The sequence below is a fragment of the Lissotriton vulgaris genome, chromosome 1_1 (genome assembly GCF_964263255.1).
Source record: "Lissotriton vulgaris chromosome 1_1, aLisVul1.2, whole genome shotgun sequence".
In the NCBI taxonomy this organism is placed as follows: domain Eukaryota; kingdom Metazoa; phylum Chordata; class Amphibia; order Caudata; family Salamandridae; genus Lissotriton; species Lissotriton vulgaris.
In genome coordinates this window covers 1543641051-1543658502 of record NC_141685.1, presented here as the reverse complement: position 1 = coordinate 1543658502, position 17452 = coordinate 1543641051, and the positions used below count along the sequence as shown (strand labels likewise).

The 17452-nt window shown below is 47.0% G+C and overlaps 1 protein-coding gene across 1 annotated transcript in view; it reads left to right on the top strand.

Annotated features, from left to right (window-relative positions):
• OTOGL (otogelin like) overlaps positions 1–17452 on the top strand; it is a 1110282-nt gene that overhangs the window by 307547 nt on the left and 785283 nt on the right. The window contains exons 16-17 of the mRNA XM_086931129.1: positions 4524–4648; positions 5659–5868. Coding sequence (XP_086787255.1) covers positions 4524–4648; positions 5659–5868 — 335 coding nt within the window. The remainder of the gene's footprint in view (positions 1–4523; positions 4649–5658; positions 5869–17452) is intronic.

The following is a 17452-nucleotide window of genomic DNA, read 5'->3' as shown; positions in this document are numbered from 1 at the left end:
CATTATGCCTAGTATTTAAGACCTTACAAGGCAAGGGACCCTTATTCTTTTGGCAGTACTTTCATTGGTATTGCCCGACTAGAGACTAGAGATCTATCTCAGATCAGCAGACCTGGGGTTGAATGCTGTGCCTCGTATTAGGAGAGTGCGCTGGGGAAGCAGAAGGTTTGTGCTGGGCGCAACCAAAGCCTGCAATGCCTTGCCCCATGCCCTCAAAAAAATGACGGACCTTATGGCTTTTAGAAGAGCATTAAAGACATGGCTGTTTACCAACTGATTCCCGATCCGCTTCTACCTCAGGAGTGACACTTAGCGCCAGGACACCTACGGGTAACAGAGCGCTGTACAAATGCCAAAAATAAATACATTTCCTTCTCTAAGCTCCTTTAAAGCATTCCCTTCATTGTTTGATCTCTCATTCCCTGAACATAGTTGATGACTCACACTTGGCACTTTTTTGGCCCCTGTGTTGTTCCCCCTCTGCCTCCTGCTAATTCTACCCTGGAAGCTCAGTGGGAAACAACTTGCAACAGTTTTTTCGACTGAAGTGGCACCAGTCCTGGGTTTGCCTTGCTGCTCTGCTTTCAGGCTTGTTCCGTGTTTCTTTGGTCTCCCTTAATTTTCTTGCTCTGTTATCTTGCCTTCCCTGGTTCTGTCTCTTATTGATGCGGCCATTCTGTCTACCTTAACTGCGATTCTTGTCCTACCTGCATGCTCCCCGTCCTGACCTTCTTGGTGCGCTGATTTGAGTTTTGGATCCTTCTTTCCCTCCCCTGTTAACCTTATTTCAGTCATGTTCTTGTTCTTCTAGCTCTGTCTGCACACTTCGTGTCCTACCTTTGTTGGTGTGCAGATGCACTCTTTTTAGTTGTGCCAGTCTTGTCTCTCTTCCGCTTCCCTTTTTGGTTGTAGCCTATCAGGACATATTTGGAGAGCTGAAATTTCGCTCGATAAGAGGTCGCTAATATGCTATCCAGCGTTGTTGCATCTATCCCTCGTAATGATAGGTGATTGTAGGCTGAAATTTAGCTTGCAGGACCTTTAAGAATGGATCTAACGTTAGGTCAGTCAGCAGACTCTTCAGAGGTTTGATCACTAGGTAGGTCGTAGTTCCCATCCTTCATAGGGATTCCATTTGTGGCTTGAAGGAGTTGTGCTGATCTAAAAGGATGCCCAAGTACTGTCAGCTTGTTACACAATGTATTTGGTTACCTTCCAGGATCCAGCTGGGATTTGTCTTCTTATGGTGATTTACTATCATGATTTTAGTTTTTTAAAGTTTATTGTCAAAGAGTTCTGTTCAGAAATGTTTTGAGTAAAGTCCAGGAGGTGCTGAATACCAATGGGGACCCGACTAATCAGGACTAGGTCATCAGCGCATAACAGGTTTGTTAGTGTCATGTTTCCTAGCTTTGGTGCATGTGATGTACAGTTATTCAGCTTCATGGGTAGATCTACCAGAAAAAGGTTTAATAGTAGTGGAGCTAGTACGCATTCTTGTTTTAAACCCTTGTTGGTGGGGATTCTTCTTGAGAGGTGCGTCCCTGCACCTAACTTTATTCTTATCCACATATTGGTTTGCAAAAGCCTGAGTTAATCTAGGAGGGTGGATGGTGTTCCCCAGCTGTCCGGATTATGCCAGAGCTTCTTGCGGTCTATGTGATCAAAAGCTGCGGAGTAATCTATGAAGCAGAGATATAAGGGGTACTTTCCCAGTTTTGCAGAGTCCATAAGCAGGGTTAGGGCCATGATGTTTGTGATGGTACCTTGCCCTTTGCGGAAACCTGTTTGTGTTGTTGGGATGATACAGTTTGTGGCGGCCCAACAGGTCAGATCATTTAAGATGATCCCTGCATAGTATTTTGCCTCTGTGTCTATAAGGGCTATTAATCAATAGTTGTTTGGATTGGACCTGTCTCCCTGTTTATATATTGGGTTAATAATTGAGCCTAGCCATGACTCTGGAATTTTGGTAGTCCCTAAGGCGTGTCTGAAGACTGGGACTGATACTTTGCTCCAGAGTTCAGGGTCAGATTTGTACAGCATTTGAGGGATGCCATTTGGGCCCGGGGCCCCTTCCCGTCGGCCTCTCGCTATTTGTTTTCGTGTTGCCAATTCCGTTAGATCGTTCTACTCTTCTGCTGTAGTTGGTGGGCAAATTAGGACTGGTAATAGATGCAGCTCCTTCTACGTCAACAATGGTTTTCTGCTGGCCTCTGCATGTAGGCTATGTTGGTTATGAAGTCGAGCATAGGTTTTATAATGGAAGCATATTGTTGTAAATGGATGATACACAGGCCAGGTGTATAAACAGGATATTTTCATTGTAGCTTAGTTACAGGATAGATGAGTAGAAGGATATAAGAAGATGAAGCTTAGCCCCACGAGAAGCAGCCTCCCTTCTGCTCAGCCTGCATTCACCAACTGACGCTATACACTCACTCAAGCACCCAAACATTCTATGAGGTCATCACACATTCCAGCTGAGCAGTAGGGACGAGACAAGAACTAGTTTAAGACACATACCTTCCAGTACAAAATGTTATACCTCGACAAATTGTAAAACATTCCACACAGTGGATGTGTGCTGTAGAGTGCAGTACACATCCAATGTATGGAATATTTGGAGAAATAAAACATTTCTAAGCGTTAATATCTGCTTCAAGGAGGTGTTTATGTTATGCAAAGCCCAGTATATTTTAGTAGATCCGGCTTTGTGTTAAAAACTAGGAGGTTTTGCACTGTAATGCCCAACTTCCACCGAGGAAATGCCCAACTTCCACCGAGGAAATGCCCCTTTGATGCAAAGTGGCATAAAGCGCTATTTGTGTTGGAAAAAGGGTGCCTTTCCAACTCAAAAATAACTTTTGCACTAGAAAGTAAATACCCTGGCCCCTTGTCTCTCAGGTAAGGCTAACTTATACATGTGATGGCTTATGATCACTCGCACCCAAAAGTCCTGTAAAGAATGTAGCGTCAGGGACCCTGACTCTATTCCTAGGCATGTCTGTGCAGGGTGTGGCTAGATCCCCACCACTGAGTAGCTTTTCACCTGGCTCACCGTTTGTCCGTCCCCTTCACTTGTTGCTTTCAGAACTCTTGCCATGCTTTGTTACCTACTGCCAGTTTTTCTTTTTTCTCTGTCTGCATCTTTCTTTTTGGCTCACTACATTCAACTTTCTCTGTCCCTCTCTCTCTCCGTTCCTTCATTGACTCTTGCCAAGTTTGAATGGTCTAGAACTTCTTTGTCTCCCTATAGTTTTCTTTCTCAATATTCCTCCCGCTTTCTCACTCACTCTTTCTGCCTTAGGAAGAACCTTCCTAATGTCTCCACTTTAGGAAGACATTAGAAAGAACCACAAGTCTAGGGAACATTTGGAAGAATATTGTGGTTGAAGGCTGTCGCCGGTACTCCTGTTCCTTCCTGTTATGATTTCACTGGAATCTCTTATTTCTGTTCTTGCTATTGAAATTTAGGATTTAGGTAAGCCATTAAATCACTTGTGCAGAATGATAAGTCCCTTTTCTTCAGTGAAAGAAGGGAAGAGCATGCTGTACCAACAGGTACAAGAGGATATTCAAGATACCACCTAGGCACATACAAGATTCTCAGTATTCAAGAGCGAGCGCGCACAAGCAAAAAGTATGATGCTTGAGATTCAATACTCCATGGAAAAAATCTGAAATGCTAGAACTGACATCAAGTGAAGGTCACTAACATGGTAAGGGAAGAAGATATTCTAGCAAGATCCCTAGAGGAGTAATCCCATTCGGGCAAAGAAATGCAGAAGTGAAGAACTGACAGTCCTTGACATTTGATAGTCAACAGGAAATTCATTCTGATGAGCACTTATGCTGAGTCACAAAAAAGTGATGCGGTGTTGTTAGCAACCACTGCTGCCTAAAAAACACTACACCATCATCCGTTATATTGGATGGTATCTGGATGGTATTTGTGACATACCTTTCGCTATTCTACCACTGTAGTATTTTCCCACCTTCTTGTGGCTCACATCTTACCATAGTACCATTTTGGAAATCACAGAGCCCCTGTCCAGTTTTTATGAAATGGTGAATACTGTGTGACATTGATGAAATGGAAAAAAGAACTGCTTTGGTGAGTTGGATGAGTAAGAATGATAAAGTGTGAATATTCTTCTGAAAATAAATGTGGTAGGTATATGTCCTATGCCCTCTTTCTGACCCTCCTCCGGTTGGATTCCGACCGTAGGTGTGGACTTTGTTGTTTGGACCCTCCATTGCATCCTAAGGAACGAAATGCTTGAGTAATCAGTCCCGGAAGAAAATATTTGGAGTTAATGCTTGATGAATATTTTTAGAAAGTAGAAAAGAAATTGGGTCGCACCACGAGGTGAGGGCTATCAAGGAGAAGGACAAGAGAGAGGCAACTGGGGGCTTCGCTGTTTTAAAAGGTTTTCAGGAATCGAGCTGTCTACTAGGTTCATGTTTATTTTCTTAGTGGGCATGAGAATTAAAAAAAACGTATTTGACTTTTATTGTAGGTCTCCAGCTGGAATGATCGAAGGGACCCCTCAGCTTCATGCCAATGCATGGAAGGTGTCCTCAGCATGTTCTAATCCGTTCTACATTCCTGTAATGGATCCTTGTGATACAAATCAACAAAATGGTAAATTCTCAGTTCACTTTGTGTGACATCGACTTGGTTTGTTCATAAATGTACATCCGAAATGATTAATACAATGATAAAATAATATATATTGCCAGCGCTGGCATATCCCACAGTGCAGAGGCAAAAGATTATTGACCCTATCCAACTTTATGAACCTTCAAAGTTCAAACCGTATTTTCTTTATCAGCTAAAGCGACCATGTTTCATAAAGTATTCAGGGCCAGCCAGATCACAGGATTTTTCAGCTTTGTCTAGGTGTTGTTAGGCTTGTTAGAAAGGACAGTTACAGTGCTAAATTTGTGCCAGCGCTTATTTTTATTTAACATACTAATCCAGAGCAAGAGTTGGAGAAAACACAAAAAGGGGAAACAAGTAGGAAGAGAAAGATGAAAAACAGTGACAAAGGGGAAGGCAGGGATGAAAAAAAATCTGTTAAAGTGAGATGAAGGGCCGGGGAGCGTCTGGTGCTGTATTAAAGAGGCATCAGGTGGAGTCAAGACTACGCAGCCTTGGTATCCATCACCCCCAACCTTTGTTATCACCAGTCACGGGCTTTTAAGAAAACTTTGGAACCCGGCACTTAATACTTTACAAATTAATCTCTGGTGCACTGCAACCACTTTACTTAACATGACAGCTTTCAAAAGGTGGAATTCTATAATTTGCTAAGTTGGGTCACTCACCACCACTATAATCAGGCTGGTCCAGGCAACTAAGACATAGGCTCTGTGGCTACATTTATGTGCATTCCTGTCTTTAGTATCAGCAGTTTACAAACACATACTGATAGGGAGGGAGAGTTGCTCCTCTTTTGGAGTGTATGGCAGTCCAAGGAGACCGTTGATGCACAATTTAGGAGTATTCACTTGTACTGTTATGAATGGTGCGCCTTACACCATAGCACTTATTACAGAGAACCAGCATTTGAAGGATTCAATGAAAACACGTTGTTTATCAAAGATATTAATTGTCTTACAACTATTTTTTCTAAACTTATGTTTTCATAGTTGGCTATGCGGCTCATTGTGAATTAATCAATCAAGACCTCTTTGCACCTTGCCACGCCTACGTCAGTCCTGGTTTATATCTCCAGCTCTGCCGCTTTGATGCTTGCAAATGTGGAAGCAGTTGTCTGTGCAACGCACTTGCTCATTATACCTACATCTGCGGGAAGCATGGAATTGCTATCGACTTCAGATCTCACGTTTCATACTGTGGTGAGTAAAGTCTCCGGCAAATTGTAGTACATCATGTGCTATAAATGGCATTGCATTTCATATTCTTATAATAATACAGTTATTTAGTTGCCATCCAAGAGGGGTGATATGTTGGCAAAGGAAATGCTGGAAGGATCTTGCACTTTTGCTTAAGTTTTATTGGCATTGCGTTGGAGTTCAGCAAACTATATATGTTTTTAGGCATTGCGGTGGGAGTTATGCCTACACAGTTGCATCCATGTATGGATTAGGGAGCCAGCCAAAGCATAGTCAACCTTTTTAGAGACTTCAGACCTTGGGCTGACACAAAAAAAAACACAGACCATTCTGGACGTTGTGGTCCTCACCACCCCCATCTCTAAAATGTCATGTGGACTTTATCTTCATTCTTCTACTCATCATGTTCAGGGAAACTAATTTTGAGCTGACATTTACTTTCTCTATACTTCTGTTTTATGGGTATGCCCGGATTGGTAACTCTTGCTTTTTAGGTCGGGCCTAGCGCAGCGCGCATGGGCTGCTCTAGGAGATGACCTTTAGAAATTGGTCTGCACTTTTCTAGCAGTCATGCTTGTGGCGGCATCCACCTTGCGGGAGCGAGCAGCGGCACACAGGAGCTATCTGTTTTCAATTAGCGTGGCCGGGCGCGCTTGTTTTAAGAATGCAAGCAATAGTTGTCATATTTGGGAGCGCTTGATTGCAGAGCTTGCTGTAAACATCGAGGTTTATGTATTATTTTGTTTGCATTGAAATGAGCGGTGGCCGCTTTGGACTAACCTTTAGGAAAACGTTGTTGTTATGTCTGCCGGTTGAACAAAAGATCATTGTGCGCCAAACAATTTTGACTGACTTCTGCCCAACCCTCCTGGCCTCACAGAGGTAAGTCACAATTTTATGTTGGCCAAGTCCAGCTTTGAAGACCCAAACTGGTAACAATGTGCACATCATTTTGTATGGGCCATTTGTTAAACTCGTTGCCCTGAGTCGCCGTTGCATAACAGACCCCTGCAGCTAAAGGCTGATCCACAAACAAACATTGCACAATCAATCAATCAATCACGGCATTTATATTGCACGCTACTCACCTGGGAGGGTCTCAAGGCACTGGGGGAGAGGGGTGTGTCACTGCTCGAACAGCCAGGTCTTGAGTTGCATCCTGAAGGAGAGATGGTCTTGGGTACGTCGAAGGTGAATGGGGAGGGAGTTCCAAGTCTTGGCTGCCAGGTAGGAGAAGGATCTTCCTCCGGCGGTGGCTTTGCGGATGCGTGGTACGGTGGCGAGTGCGTGGCTGGTCGTTCGTAGCTGGCGCGTGGGCGTGTAGAAGGTCATGCGGTCGTTGAGGTACTTGGGGCCCAGGTCGTGTAGAGCCTTGTGTGCGTGGGTGAGGAGTCTGAACGTGATTCTCTTGCTGATGGGGAGCCAGTGCAGTTCTCTCAGGTGTCCGGTGATGTAGCTGTGTCGGGGGATGTCCAGGATGAGTCGTGCGGAGGCGTTCTGGATGCGTTGTAGTCTTCTCTGGAGTTTGGCTGTGGTTACGGCGTAGAGGGCGTTTCCGTAGTTCAGTCGGCTGGTGACGAGTGCTTGGGTGACGGTCTTCCTGGTTTCAGTGGGGATCCATCTGAAGATCTTGCGGAGCATGCGCAGGGTGTTGAAGCACGATGAGGAGACGGCGTTGACTTATCTGGTCATCGAGAGGGAGGAGTCCAGGATGAAGCCCAGGTTGCGTGCGTGGTCCGTTGGTTTGGGGGCGGTGCCCAGGGCCGGGGGCCACCAGGAGTCGTCCCAGGCGGAGGGTGATGATCCCAGGATGAGGACTTCCGTCTTGTCTGAGTTCAGTTTAAGGCTGCTGTTCCTCATCCAGTCGGCGACGTCTTTCATCCCTTCATGTAGGTTGGCTCTGGCAGTGGTGGGATCGTTGGGGAGGGAGAGGATCAGCTGGGTGTCATCGTCTTAGGAGATGATGTTGAGGTGGTGTTGGCGTGCTATGGCTGCGAGGGGGCTCATGTAGACGTTGAAGAGGGTCGGGCTGAGAGAAGGTCCTTGTGGTACGCCGCAGATGACTTCGGTGGCGTCGGATCTGAACGGAGGGAGGCGGACTCGCTGGGTTCCTCCGGTGAGGAACGAGATGATCCATTCCAGCGCTTTCTCTTGGATTCCGATGTTGCTGAGGCGCTTGGCTAGGGTTCGGTGGCAGACCGTGTCGAACACTGCAGAGAGGGCCAGGAGGATAAGGGCCGCTGTTTCCCCATTGTCGATCAGGGTTCTGATGTCGTCGGTGGCTGCGATCAGGGCGGTCTCGGTGCTGTGGTTGGCCCAAAATCTGGACTGCGAGTGGTCGAGGGATCCGTTCGTCTCGAGGAAGGCGGCAAGCTGTTTGTTGACGGTCTTCTCGATGACTTTGGCCGGAAAAGGAAGGAGCGAGATGGGACGGTAGTTCTTGAGGTCGGTAGGGTCCGCCGTTGGTTTCTTCAGGAGGGCGGTCAGCTCGGCATGCTTCCAGTTCTCCGGGAAGGTGGCGGTGTGGAAGGAGGAGTTGATGGTGTCTCGGAGGTGGGGTGCAATGATGGCGGCGGCTTTGTTGAAGACGTGGCGTGGGCATGAGTCGGTTGGTGATCCTGAGTGGATGGAGTTCATCGTGCAGGTGGTGTCTTCGGTGTTGATCATGGTCCAGTTGCAGAGGGTGGTGGGCGTTGGTTCGGTGGTAGGGTGCGTGGTCTGTGAGTCGAAGCTGTTGTGTATGTCGGCGATCTTGCGGTGGAAGAACGAGGCGAGGGAGACGCAGAGGTCTTGCGTGGGAGTGATGTCGTTGGTTCCGGCGCTGGGGTTGGAGAATTCTTTGACGATGCTGAAGAGTTCCTTGCTGTCGTGGGCGTTGTTGTCCAGTCGTTCTTTGAGTGCCGTCTTCTTGGTGGCGCGGATCAGTTGATGGTGTTTGCGGGTGGCGTGCTTGAGGGCGGTCCAGTTGTCTGTGGTGTGGTCGAGCCGCCAGGCTTTCTCGAGGGTGCAGCAGTTCTTCTTGGATTCCTTGAGTTCGTCGGTGAACCAGGGGGTTTTCTTGCTGCCGGGTCTGCTGGGAGGGTTCTTTAGTGGTGCGAGGTCATCGGCGCAGGCGGTCAGCCACTTGGTGAGGTTGCTGGCTGCTACGTTGGGGTCCGTTGTGCTGGTGGGAGTGTTCTGGCTGAGGGAGGCGGTGAGTTGTTCGGTGGTGATCTTGCTCCAGCGGCGGCGGGGGACCCGTTGCGGTTGGTGGTGGGTCGTAGTTCTACTGAAGCTGAAGTGGACGCAGCTGTGCTCTGTCCAGTGGAGTCCGGTGGCGTGGCTGAAGGAGAAGTGCTTGCTGGATGAGAAGACGGGGTCAAGCGTGTGTCCGGCGTAATGGGTGGGGGTGTCCACCAGTTGCTTGAGTCCGAGGTTGGCGACGTTGTCCAGCAGGGCGGTGGTGTTTCTGTCGTTGTAGTTCTCCAGGTGGAAGTTGAGGTCTCCTAGGAGGATGTAGTCGGCGGAGGGAAGGGCGTGCGGGCTGATGAAGTCTGCGATGTCTTCGCTGAACTGCGTGCGTGGTCCCGGTGGTCCGTAGATGAGGGTGCCTCGGAGGGTGGTCTTGGGGTCGGTGTGTATCTGGAAGTGCAGGTGCTCGGCGGCGGAGAAGGTTTTGTCGGAGTTAGTCGAGATGCGGATGGTGTTCTTGTGTACGATGGCGATGCCTCCTCCCGTCTGGTTGACGCGGTCCTTTCGGGTGATCTTGTATCCGTCCGGGATGGCTGTGGCGATGTCGGGTGCTGAGGAGGCGTTCATCCACGTTTCGGTGAGGAAGGCGACGTCCGGTACAGTTGCGTCGAGCAGGTCCCAGAGTTCCACGGCGTGCCTGTGGACGGAGCGGGTGTTCAGCAGGATGCACTTCAGGTGGTTGCTGTTAGTGTTGGAGTCGGCGGGAGCGGTGCAGGTCCGGTAGCAGGTGAAGCGGCAGGCTTTGCAGGCGAAGGGTCCGTTGGTGCGTCTCGGGGTGGCTCGGTAGCAGGCAGGGTTCCGGCCGGCATTGAGTGCGTTGAGAGTGGCGGCGTCGTAGGTCTGTCGTGAAGTCTTGCATCGGCGGTGGGGACCAGGGGTCCTGGCGGTGGGCACGGTCCAGCCGCAGACGGGCGCAGGCGGGCTTGCCTTTGGCGTGTCTTCGGTGCACAATCGGCGCGCCCGCTGCACGTCAATGCTGCGAGTGCGCACGGTCGCCATTTATGGCGAAGTGGGAGGGAGGGAGGAGCAGGTGGGAGGCGGGAGCGGGGAGGGCACAGAAGTAAAGGGGGCGTGTCCGCACTAACGGCGGCGGGAAGCGGGGAGCGGGGCGGGTAGGCGCAGGGGGCACTGCAGGGGAAACTGCACAGGGGGCACAAAAAATAAGCAGGCAAAGGGCTAAATAACAAGGAGACCGACTTAAATACAGAAACAAATACAGTAAAAGCTGGAGACAACACCGAGCGACGGTGGGAGGCGTGGTCAGGAAGGCACAGCGAGGCTGAGGGCAGCGGCAGGCGGGAAGCACACGCTACAGCTGGTGGCCGTGCGGGGTGGGGGTGTCCTAAGAATAGGTCTGTTAGTTACTGTTACTGTTTGTGCAGGATTGGACGAGCGGCCTACTCGAGCTGTAGGCTGACTGTCTTTGCATTGACACTTCTCGTATGTGCACTCATGTTGCATTTTCACATAGTTTCCAGTTGTTAGTCGTACTGGCTCAGCCTTTCTTCCTTCTGAGTTGGGTATAGCAATCCTTGGGCCTACATATCTCTGTTGCTCTAGCCTCGAGCCCACACATAGAGCGACCCATGCAGGCCAATATATACGGCTCGGCTGATGCACCTCTATTTCACCTCTGGGTCCAACACACATCTCTGTTACTCCAGCCCTGACATGCAACACCCTTGCTATGCAAGCACCCACAGCTGTCTTGATGCACCCCAATCCTAATCTGAAGCTCCCCTATTCATGTTTCAATACACACTCTTATCTATTTTACCCAGGGTCAATGGAATTATGCAATCATGTGGCAGAAGCTATTTTCACATAATTATGGGTTTGCCGCATTTACCACATAATCCACGATTTACTGCGTAGTCTCTCGATTTTAACAAAATTAACTTTGTATCTAGCTCAAACGGATGAAAAGTTATAACAAATATGGTGACTTGGATTCCTGCAGACCAGAAGGCTTTGTGCAAAGGTTGACAGGTCATCTTTCAGTAGCTTATTGCTGTACTTGGTACTAGTAGGGTGATCTATTTTTCCTGACACTGTTACAGGTGTAAAATGACAAAATAATGAAGTAAAACGATCAGAAAATGTGCCGCAATATGCTGAATAATTTGCCTTTTTCTGCTGCATAAGCATAGCCAATAGGTCTCGCCTTTGGGACCTTATAAGTATTTAGTTATGCAGCACAATATCCTTGGTACAACAACATCAACTGTTGCATGGTTAAACACTTATGATGTCCCAAAGGTGAGACCTATTGGCTATGCCAATGCTTGTTGTATACGCCTTTGGTTCATCACAGTGGAGTTGAACTACTCCTTCTCAGGTCTGAGCCCTGTTCCGATCTCTTTTGTTATGTTATGTTATGTTATGTTAATGATGTTTTCAGAAGCGCATGAAGCACCCAGGGGCATCTCCGCGCTACCTAATCCAAATTTCCAAGAGCAGTGACAGAAACCCAGAGTGGATCATCAGTATAAAAAGGCTTTCAGATGTTTCCTGAAAATCAAATATGAGGGGGACTTTCGCAGCCCCTCCGGGGGTGAATTCCAATATTTGGGGCCTGTTTTTTTCTTTTAATATACTGTGGTGGCACACAGTTGTTGCCGGCTATCCCATTTTTATTCACCTAAACATGATTTTATTTTCGAATTTATCACATAAAACTAAATCTCTGACTCACAACTTCTTGGTTTTCTTGAATGATGTTACCCTCGGGCACAGAATTTGCTTTCAATGGCATGTCATGGGTTTGGTTATATGCATTTGTAAGGGCCCCAGAAAAAATCATAAGCTGCTGGCCCCAATTGCAACAGCAAGGGCGTTTTGCTTCTAGTGTCCTGGGTTCCACTTACTGTGGAACACCCGAACTAGGAATCAAGAAACTTTTTAGAGAACTAATCTGATTAAACTGTGTTGAATTGTTTGATTCACTTACGTAGTCTGAGTAAATATTGACATTTTCCATAGACACTATTGTGGACAGAGATTCTGGATGTAGCGAGGAATGAGCAGAGCTTAAGATACTAGCAGAAGGAGAGCTCAACAGCACAACCACAGACATGGCGGGCTTTAGTACTGACCTTCTTCTCGACGGGTTGCCTCACTACCACTCTTCAACAGTGCCCATCATCTCCTCATAGCTGACTCTCTCACATTCATTTGGTATGTTTGATAGCGTTACTCAAACCAGAGTAGGGTGTCAGAGCACCTTTGTGTGTCAATTAGTCTACAGGATATGTTACATGAAACAATGAGGATTACAAGGTGTAGGAAACACGTCATCCAACAGTCAGCATTTTTTAAGAGTGATTGGTCTTGAGAAGCACAAACTCAGGATTTAAAACGTACCTCAGAGGTTGGGGCTGTCATACAATTAAGAATGTCTTTCCTAAACGAGCCCTTTTAAGCAACATTAGGATAATGAGACTGGGGAAAAAAACATAATGTTCTAACCTATAGTCTTCTTAAATCACTGCGTTATATTGGGATTATGATTTATAAACTGCAAGTAACAAAATGATTACTGTGACAAAAGCAGGAACCCACTGAGATATCTTCAATAAAATCCAGTTCTCGGATCTGCAGGGTGCACGTTCTTTAGGCATGATAACCCTCTGCACTACTTTATGATGATCAGCATGAACCTTAATTACAAGCGTTTTCTTCACATATTTATTGTTGCCTGAAAAACAGTGGTCATTCAAGAAACTCTGCAGCAATTACTTTTAAATCCATGCTATTTCCAAACATAACGCCCCAAGGTCAGCAAAACATGCAGGCCGCCGGTAGCACCGCCCTAGAAAATCGGCCCTGTAACAAAATCGTCCGAAAACCGGCCTCTGCAAAGAGCTCATCGCACCCAAACAGGGGGGTGGGGGGGTACAGCACTTTGCCACGGCCGGTTTTCGTTCCTTGTCCGGCCCTGATTCCCGTGGTAGAAGCAAGAACAACAAATATTTGGGGCCACCTAGTGAAGAGTTATTGAAATTTTTTACAATATAGATTCAAACAGTTTTGATCATCCCTGTTACCCACGAGCTTCAGGCCATGTCCTTGGGTACTCCTGACTATTAAGTTTCAATTTTGAGTTAAAACATTGCTGTGATTTTCAAATCACGTCCCCCAGGCTGCCAGACATAGCAGGCTATCTCTTTGACTGGATCAGTGGTGCTGAGGGCAGCAGAGATCAGCACTCGGGGGTTTCCTCTGGCGGAGAACACTCAACTCAGTCTGCGAGAGGTCTCCTCAAAATCGTAGTACGGAGCAACAACCTGACTGGCACAGCACTACCCCTCACCCTTGTTGCATTTCCATTTGGGGTGATAGAAGCCTGTGAAGGTCTGGATAAAGGTCCACAATTCGAATCGCAGGTGCAAAGGAAGTGGATGCTATGAAAGTGGCAAAGCAATTGTTGGAAAAGGCCCTCTCTGCAGGGACACCGCAAAACATTTGCCTTCCTCCTTTCCTTTTTGCTGAATTCGTTTTTGTTGGCATGAAGACTCTGAGCACTTTACCACTGCTAGCCAGTGCGAACGTGCATGCACTCTATCCTCTAAACATGGTTTAATTGGCAGATACCTAATTGACATATTTAATTTACTGTATGTCCCTTGTAGATTTTTGTACCGTATACCCACCAGCCTATAAATTAAACTCTACCAGTGGGCCTGCGGCACTTTTTGTGCCACCCACTCAAGCAGTGCTCTAAAACATGTCCTGCACCTACCATTGCCGCCTTAAAGCAGTGTTGCACTGCCATGTCGACTTGGCATTTAAAAGTGTAAGTCCAGGCAAGTCGACATGCTTATCTTCAACATTGACGCATCGCTTAGGCTGCATCCCTCTTGTCGACGCAACCTGGACTAAGATACTTTTGCTCAGCCGGCCCTGAACATTTGACTTTGTCCCAGTCCAGTGCAACCAAGCATTCCTTGTGGATGTTTAGTACAATTTCAATTTCAATTTCATGAAGCTTTATTCGGTACAAAAGAAATGACCATAAAAGCACATGTAAAATGCTTAGTACATTTTGGCACTATTTTCACTAATTTCTTTAAAATTCAATATTTCCAGTTGTATCAGTTGGAGTTTTGTTGTTTTGGTCTTGTTTTGTTTATTAAAGTAAGAGCATATAACATGGCGTGGAAGCTATTTGTGTGGTGTTTTCACTGTTTTATTGTTTTAAGTGTTGCACAAATACTTTACACATTGCCTCTTATGTTAAGCTTGATTGCTCTGTGACAATCTACCAAGGGGTGAGCACAGGTTAATTTTGGGTGTCGTATGGCTTACCCTGACTACGATTGTGGTTCCTGCTTGGACAAGGGTGCCAACGTATGCCAACCAGAAACCCAGTTTCTATCGGTGATTACCCCAGAGTCTTCACAATTAGGATGTGAGGTAAGGGAGGTGCTTTCTACTGCCACAAGGCATGAGTGCATGTTGCTGATTTTTGACCCCACCAGTGAAGCCCTCCTCCTGCTTCACCTTTACCACCATAATGCCCTTGACTTTCACAATTGCTTGATTCCGGATAACCTGGTTGTGTGAGCTTTGAAGATAGTGGACACTCCTGTCTGTGGCACATTAAAAGCCTCTCCCATACTGATACTGGTTCATTCGTAAAAAGGATCTTTGCTTACTACCAATCACTGGCTGTTGATGGAAGGTGATTGTCATGGACTTATTGAGATTCTCGGCTAAGAGCAATTAATCACATTCAAACAGTCCTCCCTTTTACAGGGCTTTGAGGTGCTGGCTTAGACAACAGGAGGGCAACTGTAGAGGACAGGTGCTGAACATGACTAAGGAATCACACTGCTGTTGTGGCACATCTTCATGGCTGCGGCTACTGAAACTCAACAGCCACAAAGGGCAAGACGCCTGGCAAGATTTCTCCATTCCACGAATAATGCTATCTCCTGCATCTGAAGATCACATACTCTGTGCCATCAGGCTGATCATGCTTCAGTCACTCCTCCTGTCCCCCTGTGGAGGAGCTGGTGATGGCAAGCAGGCCTGCTGGTGGCCGACTACAAGGCATGAGACTGCTTGTCACTTCATGTGTCATTGATTTTCTGTTTCTTAGCCCCCACAGAAAGCAATTCAGAAAACCTAGATCCTACCCTGCTTTGAGTCACTTTGCTGGAATGGCGGGACTCAAAGGAGCCAAACGCACCTCTCAGCCCTCTGCAGAAAGTCAGCCCCTTAATGCCATGGATGCTGTTGCTTTTGATTTGTGCAACATCAGTCAAGCAACCAGGGAGAGGAGTTTGAGCCTAATGCATCAAGCTTTGGACTAATGCATTAGGCACGATTTTGGAGGCGATTGGAATGATCAGGACTTCTCCTGAGGCAAAAGTAGATGCGACAGCTGTTGATGTTGGTGTCATGTGATGATCAGTAAAAAACTGGATGAGACAGGGGCTTGAGCCAATATTACTCTGCAGGCAATGCAACCTCAGATGTCTATGCTACAACAACAACTTCATAATCTCTCTAATTGCTTGTGCATCCTAGAAAGCAGGATGCTGAAGGCGGTTACAGGCATAGCAGCATTATATTTGTTGGTGTTAGGGCTGGCATCCTTGGTGTGGTTTTCTCTGACTTTTAGCCTTCAGACCTCCTGTCTTTGTTTTTGCTAGCTTTAGGGTTCTGGGCACTTTATCATGGGTAAACAGTGCTAAAGAGCATGTGCTCTCTGCTTTAAACATGGTAACATTGAATAATCCACGATTGGCATATTTAATTTACTTGTAAATCCCTAGTAAAGTGCACTACATGTGCCCAGGGCCAGTAAATTAAATACTACTAGTGGGCCTATGGCACTGATTATGCCACCCACTTCAGTAGCATCTTCTACTCAAAACTTCAAACAATGTGGAGTACTCTTATCTCTTCTTCATCTACGAGTAACTAACAACTAAAATTCCTTATGGAACTAAACACACTATTGCCCCCTCCCAAAGCTTAAACGGGGAGGTTATCATATCCATCTTTAGGATGGGGAACATACTAATTCAAGGAACGAGCCAACACCTCATCATCTTTGAATGCCATTTCCTGACAGATCTCCCTTATCTCAAACACAACCCAGCACCAACTCTCCAGCAAGACCATACTGCTACATTACCCACCAACTATGCCCCCGTCATGAGCCCTAATGGCCACACAGTCTTACACCTATGCCAGGTCTAAGCCTGCTCCAATCCCAGGTTCTCCACAGAGCTCCCCCACCCCCTTCGAACACAAACATGATCTCCAACATGGAGCCCACCCAGCCAAAAGAAACACATTACACCTCCAACCCCAACAACCACGATTTCACCATGAATATGATTCATCTTCCCGCTTCCAACATTGGACCTATTGACCAACACTTCTCTTGTGGCACCAAAACTTTCCCTAACCTACTAAACACAATCTTTAGCCACATAGAAAATAAAATTGTCCAGACACCCGAAAATGCTACTGGGCTGCACATCATTGACAGGTGGCTCCTCCCGGGTGGGAATTTTGAGGCTGCACTTTACTCTAAACCAGGCAGGTATACCCTCACAGGACCCACAAAACACTCAGTCCAACTGTGGCACATTGTTAATCGTAAGTTAGGATGGGCTGACAAACTTACACTAGTCACCCAGCTCTGGGTATATAAAAAAGCTGGGAACACTGGGTCGCACAAAATGGTTCCGAATCTGGGACCTGATAGGGATCTCTCATATAAAAGACTTATGGGGACCTACTGGGTGGTGACATTCGCCTCGCTTCAACATACGTATAACTTGGCACATACGGAACATTTTCGATATATGCAAGTCAGGCACTCCCTCCAGGTGAACATCCCACCTGGGACCGGGTTGCTGGAGTCCTCCCCCCCTGAGGACAGATTACTGGACGACCACCTTCCAGAAAAGGCTATCTCCGTCACATACAAAAACATATACACCACACCCCAGACACTCTGCTTGCGCTTAGGAGAAAGTGGGAGGCAGATGGTCTTGAGCTAGACGACGAAGAATGGAGAGAAGCCCTCTTCTCTCCCAGAGAGGTAGCAATATCAGCAAAACTGAGATTGATACAATTGAAAGTATTACACTGTGTCTATATCTTGGGTACCAGATTGGTATTGATGGGCAGAAGTGAGGACGGTCTCTGTAGGAGACAGTGTGGGGAGGTGGGGACAGTCCTTCATATATTGTTGGAGTGCCCTCTAATGAAAGCCTACAGGAAGCGGGTGCACAACTGTATACGCAATGTTTGGGGGGTTGAATTATGGTCTTAAGTCAAGAGGTGGCTTTTGAATATTTGGGAACCCACAGATCTATCAGCGAAAGGCAGA